Source organism: Vicia villosa, linkage group LG5 (genome assembly GCF_029867415.1).
Source record: "Vicia villosa cultivar HV-30 ecotype Madison, WI linkage group LG5, Vvil1.0, whole genome shotgun sequence".
NCBI lineage: Eukaryota > Viridiplantae > Streptophyta > Magnoliopsida > Fabales > Fabaceae > Vicia > Vicia villosa.
In genome coordinates, this window is record NC_081184.1 from 152041035 (window position 1) to 152047021 (window position 5987).

At 34.2% G+C, this 5987-nt stretch overlaps 1 protein-coding gene across 4 annotated transcripts; it reads right to left on the reverse strand.

Annotated features, from left to right (window-relative positions):
- On the reverse strand, positions 1-4063 carry LOC131603236 (probable LRR receptor-like serine/threonine-protein kinase At5g10290). 4 transcript variants are annotated; one of them, XM_058875527.1, is made up of 12 exons: positions 3912-4063; positions 3424-3568; positions 3190-3322; positions 2964-3035; positions 2679-2822; positions 2497-2568; positions 2333-2398; positions 2083-2153; positions 1837-1977; positions 1351-1692; positions 849-1243; positions 1-763 (listed from the first exon to the last, which is right to left on the reverse strand). In XM_058875527.1, exons 2-12 carry the CDS (start codon positions 3488-3490, stop codon positions 449-451), a joined length of 1818 nt encoding a protein of 605 aa, XP_058731510.1. In that variant the 5' UTR covers positions 3491-3568; positions 3912-4063; the 3' UTR covers positions 1-448. The 4 variants fall into 4 exon arrangements, with proteins under 4 accessions (XP_058731510.1, XP_058731512.1, XP_058731511.1 ...); XM_058875529.1 differs by having other exon boundaries at positions 3424-3513; positions 3912-4056; XM_058875528.1 differs by having other exon boundaries at positions 3776-3912.
- Positions 4064-5987: the final 1924 nt, after the last annotated feature.

A 5987-nucleotide genomic window follows, 5' to 3' on the forward strand; every position in this document is an offset into this window, starting at 1 on the left:
TACTTGTTAATTGCATGTACTTTCATGATAGAATTAATAAAAGCATGTACAATTCTTTTCTTGAATACCACCACCGAGAAAGGAGATTGTTCATTGTACATTCACTGATATGAAAAAAAAAATACCGAATATGAAACCAATAATGTTCCTCAGTTTCGAGCTTCAGCTGAGGACTGAGGTACATAGAAGATCTTGTGAAACCAGATTCCAAAAGAGCATGGTTTCTTTGTAAACATCTTTATGTACATCAATCATTGTTTGAAACTTGCATGACACACCACACCACCATAAGAAAGAAACCTCAATAATACCATAAGCATCATTGTGACATCAAAACTATAACTCTTCTTCTTCCTCTTCCACTTGAGATGCAATCAAATTTCCATCTCTATTCATTCAAGCTAACCTATCAAAAAAAAGGATAATTGTTTCAAATCTATGCATCTTCTCATCTCCCACCGGACAACTCAATGGCATCTTGATTATAAACTGAATCTTCTCCCCAATCAAATCTTCTTTGTAATCTCTCGTATTCTTGTCTCCGGTTCACCTCCACGTGTTGCCATTCTTCCCACCTTTCCGCCAACCCTTCTCCTTCTAGCATTCTTACAACCTCCGACATTAGTGGACGGTCTTCCGGCGTTGCTTGAGTGCACAGTAATGCTACTTTTATCATCATTTCTACTTCTTGTATGTTGTAGTTTTTATTTAGGTTGCGATCAACGATAACTTCTAGTCTTTTCTCTCGCTCCAATTTCTTAACCTATAAAACACGACAGATAAAAACAGTCACCGACAAGTATTAACTGATAAATGAAGAGCAAGATACAAGGAAAAAGAGATCTTACATGGTCAAGTAGCAGCACATCATCTTCCTCTTCCAATCGTGAGAAGTCAATTGCACGTTGGCCTGTAACAAGCTCCAGAAGCATAATCCCATAGCCGAAAACATCAGTCCTTTCTGATGACTTTCCGGTCGACAAATATTCAGGAGCTATGTGGCCCATTGTCCCACGAACTTGAGTTGTCACGTTAGTCTTTCGAACATCTACTAACTTTGCCAAACCAAAGTCGCCGACAACTGCTTCAAAATCTTCGTCGAGTAATACATTAGCTGCCTTCACATCTCGATGAATAATCTTAGGATTGCAATGCTCATGAAGATATTCTAGGCCACGTGCAGTTCCCAGAGCCACTTGTTTTCTTGTAGGCCAACCCAAAACAAGTTCCCCGGGTTTGAGTTCTGCATCAGTTTTTACACAGTTAAGTAATACTTTCTTTTTTTATAGAAAATCAAATTGAATGCTTAGCATACTAGTAATGATTCCAGTATGCATTGTAACTTAATACCTCGAAGACGATACGCAAGACTTAAGTTCTGCATGAAGGGATAAACTAAAAGGCGTTCGGTTGGAGTAGTACAATATCCAATCAGCCGTAACAAGTTCCGATGAACTGCTACACTTATCATCTCAACTTCACGCTGGAAAGCTACATCTCCCCCAGGGCTTTCATAATCAGTTAACCTTTTAACAGCAACTTTTGTGTTATCAGAAAGGACGCCTTTATAAACCTTTCCAAAGCCTCCCTGTCCTAAAACATTTTTCTCACTGAAGTTGTCGGTAGCTATTTGTAGTTCTCTCCATGCAAATCTTCTTAATTGACCAAATGCAATTCGCCGATCAACTTCACCTGATGAAACAATAAAAGTTGATTTGTATAAAATAGATAGTTTTAGAGTCAATAATTGGCTGCACATTAATCAAACTTCACCTGATGAGACAAGAAAAAAATAGTGATGATTAAATAGAGTATTAGAATCAACGAGACTCAAACCTGCAACATCTACAAACACTTCGCGCTTGTAGCCCTTGTGTCTACCCTTGTACCAAAATAACAGGAGACCACCAATAACAAGGATAGCTACAAGCGTTATGCTAATTCCGATTATGAGGCCTGTTGGTTTATGTGATGAACCTGCCATGTAAATTTAAATTCAGATTGTAGCAAAGGGAAAGGGAGAAAGTTGTGGACAACCACACACCATAGAACAGGACCAACAAAATATTCCCATCAAATTACCTTGATCTGAATGATTGTATGCACAAGGTTGACCAAAACTCACACCACAATTCAAATTATTTCCGCTGAAACTGCAATGAGAGAAGCACAGTTAAAAAAGTAGAATATAACCACTTTTCTAGTGTTTCACCGATACACACACCTCATACTTGGGGTAAGGGATAGAAATTTTTTTTTTTTTTGGTCTATAGAAAGATAGGTTTCAATGGTATTTTAAATGATCATTTAAATACTAATCTACAATTCATACTTGTATTTAGAAACTTCAAACAACCGCTGCGGAATTTGGCCACTGAGATTATTTGAATCTAGCTGACTGCAAAAGAGAAGTTTGGGCGATCAGTCATATACTTAATTGATGGAATATACTTAGAAAGTTGCCTGTAAACTTCCAGAAACCATTATTTCACATACACTTCGGTCAAGCTTGAAATACCGGCAACTGATTCAGGAATAGTCCCACTGAGATTGTTTTGACTCAATGTCCTGGTAGCAGACAAAAAATGACACTTTTAAACATTATAACACGATAAAAACATGAGCTAAGGCGCATTTTACATCTTTGAAACCTGCCAAACAGTATGTCATATACTTACAAGAATTGGAGCTTTTTAAGATTACCAAGGGAAGACGGTATTTCACCAGTTAATCTGTTGTTTTCCAAATCCAACCTGATCAAGCTAGTCAGGTTTCCGAATTCTTTTGGTATCTCACCAGTTATGCCATTTCCTTGCAAAGAACTGCATTTTTAATATGAATTGTTACACTTAAACTTTTTTTCGGTAATGATGAATATTTAAAACTAAAAGAATACGAAACATATTATTAGCGATATGGAATTGACCTGAATTGTGGGGATGTTTTGTGATGTAAATACTTACAGAAATTGGAGATATTTTAGCGCTCCTAGCCTAGGGGTCAAGTATCCTGTGAATCCCATCATCCCCAATGAACTGCAACGACGCAACTCACAGAATTAAATGGCGTGCACAAACCATAGATACAAAACTGTGAAATACATAGCACGGATATACGGTTCCCCATAAACAATGAAGACAATGAAAGATTTCAAACATTTAAATAAAAAGTCATTAGAGAATAGCTTACACTTCAAAAACATTGTTGTTTTGATTACAGTTAATACTTGACCAAGTACATGGGTTGACTTGATTTTCATTCCAGTCAGTAAGCTGTTGACCTGAAGCATTCAGCGATAGCTTCAACGCAATCAGCGCATCTCCTGAAATGAACAAAATCATTACACACCAGCTAGAAAAACATTACAACATTCATAAACCTTACATACGCTACATTCGGCGGCATCCAAACATAAGATTGTACCTTGCTGGTCAGACAACACAAAAGAACAGAAGCAACCTAACAGCAATAGTACAAATAACAAGTCCATATCCACTTGCTGGCATCAACCACCTATTCAATGACCATGACAATCAACAATCAACTATCATATTTGAAATCTTCATCACTGCAGTGTAAAAAACATTAAGAAATGAAAACCAAACAATAGCAAATAACACCATATAAAAATAAACCATACTAAATAAACACTAGAACAATGATGTAATTAGGAACAGAAAAACTTCAATTGAATGCAGGCAAAAAAATCAAGAAACACAAAGGGGAATCGAATGAAGCATACAAAGAATCACTAAACAAGAACACAAACACTTACAAACATGGATGAGATGGATGAGAGAAGATAGATACACAATAATAAAGTGAAAATCGGAAAAGGTGAAAGTGAAGTTTGGAGATTAAGGGTTAAAAGAGGGAAAGCGAATGGGGGAAAAAGAGAGAAAGAAACTCACATAGCTGGGTATGACAGCAAATCTGAAACCGAACCTTCTATTATGCTTTGTTCTTTTTCTTGTTCCTTTTGTTTAACATTGGTTGTTATTGTTTTGGAATAGAAAAAATGTTTTTTTAAATTTTGGTATTTACCAGAAATGAATAATTAGTCTAACAAATTTGTAAGATGGGGAGATTTGCAGTAAAAGGAGTCAAATTAATAATTTAGGTGGGCCACTCTCGTCTGGGTAATTGGTTAGGACTTCAGTCAATGACGCCATTATGTCTGGTTGGGAAGTTAAAGAGAGGAAACACACTCCATTGGAGATTTTTCTACATTTTTTTAATATTAGAAGTATAATATTGTTTTGGAATATAAGTGGGAAATGCATATGCATTCACTTTCTTTTTTGAGAAAAAGGGACAACTGTCAACCAATCACAACCATGTATCTAATTAAAACACAATTTTATTTTAAAAAAACTAATATGACATGGCAAATGTAAGGATTTAGATTAGTTGTGTGTGTAAAATTAGTTTACACTGTTAGTGCACTACCTTTAAACTCTTCTTTTTTTGGGGGGTACTCTTGAGTTTATCTATATGTATATATATATGCATTCACTTTCATTGTAAAATAATTATAATGTTTATCCATCCGGACCAAAATATTCTAACAATGAATTAGAAATTTGATAAGATGATTTTGTTAAGTGTGATTGCAGTCTAATCGATGACTTCTCAATTTGATAATGCGTCAAAAAGAGCGGTACCTGCAATTTGATAGTGTTTATCTCATATGGAAAGATATAATTTGTTTTGCTACCCAACTGTTCTTCTTTCTCTCCTTTGTTTGGATCGAGTGTTTTCTTTAGGGCAAGTCCAGACTTGTTCTCTAGGTCCTAAAACTTTCAACTCGGTAAAAGATATTTGTCTCCTAATGTCATTTCTTTGACGTCATTCTAAAAATTAATATATTCACCTTACACCTTTGTTACTTTCATAGATCATTTTCCATCGGATCATTTATTACGACTGGGACCGGATAAAAACAGCTTACATGGTTTCTCTTTTGCAGGTCGACTTTATCCTACCTCGGTTCATGTAGGAACAGTTTCCCCCAAGCCCCGCCCGATGGAGTCAGATTTGGGCTTGTAACTTCTTGTAGAGCAATCATAAATAATTACAAAAAAGTAAACTTTGGAAAATGTCAAAAATGGTCCATAATCGATTATGGTAAGACTATACTTGATTATGAAAAGACATTTTCATAAAGTTTTGCTTATATTTGAACCATAATCAATTATGCTTAATTCATAATAGATTACACAACGTGACATACCTCATAATTGGTTATACCACAATCAGAATCAGTTAGAGGACAAGAAATGCTTCATAATCGATTATTATACACCATAAACGATTATGCTTAAGTTAAACAAGTTATTTGCTTTTCCAATGAAGTTTTCAAAAGAGATTTAAAAGATGAATTTGGAAAACAGAATTTATATATATATATATATATATATATATATATATATATATATATATATATATATATATATATATATATATATATATTAATAATAGAGCTACACATTATATTACAGTATAATCCTAAATGAAGTAAAAAATACTTGAGCTTTAGATTAGATGCGTGCTTTAATATTCAAGTTCATTTCTTTGATGATGTTCATAGTATTTGATCTTCATTGAGTCAATCATTAGAAACTTATTTTCACGCTTTTTGATTCAGGTTCTTTCTTTGATGACGTTCATAATATTTGATCTTGTTAAGTCAATCATGAAAACATGTTTATAGATAGGACCACATATATAATCTGCAGAGATTATCTGGCATCATATGCGAGAAAGGACTCAAAAATAATTTCAAGTTGGAAGTGTTACATTTTTGTATATAATTATTTGTCTTGATCTGCTTAATTCTTTTCTCTCTTTAAAGGTCATACAATATTATTTTTAAAAAAGATTAATATATATTTTCGCCATAAAAGTTTGAGTTTGGTAGAGTTCAAACCATGTACATTTAATTTAAAGGTGAGTTACTTTAACAACTAGGTTACAATTCTTTTGTT

Coding starts and splice junctions, on each gene's coding strand:
- LOC131603236 (XM_058875527.1), bottom strand. CDS start 3,490: ATGGACTTGTTATTTGTACTATTGCTGTTAGGTTGCTTCTGTTCTTTT. Junction 3,323..3,423: donor TGTGTTGTCTGACCAGCAAG/GTACAATCTTAT, acceptor TGTTCATTTCAG/GAGATGCGCTGATTGCGTTG. Junction 2,154..2,332: donor TTTGAAGTTTCTAAATACAA/GTATGAATTGTA, acceptor CTCTCATTGCAG/TTTCAGCGGAAATAATTTGA.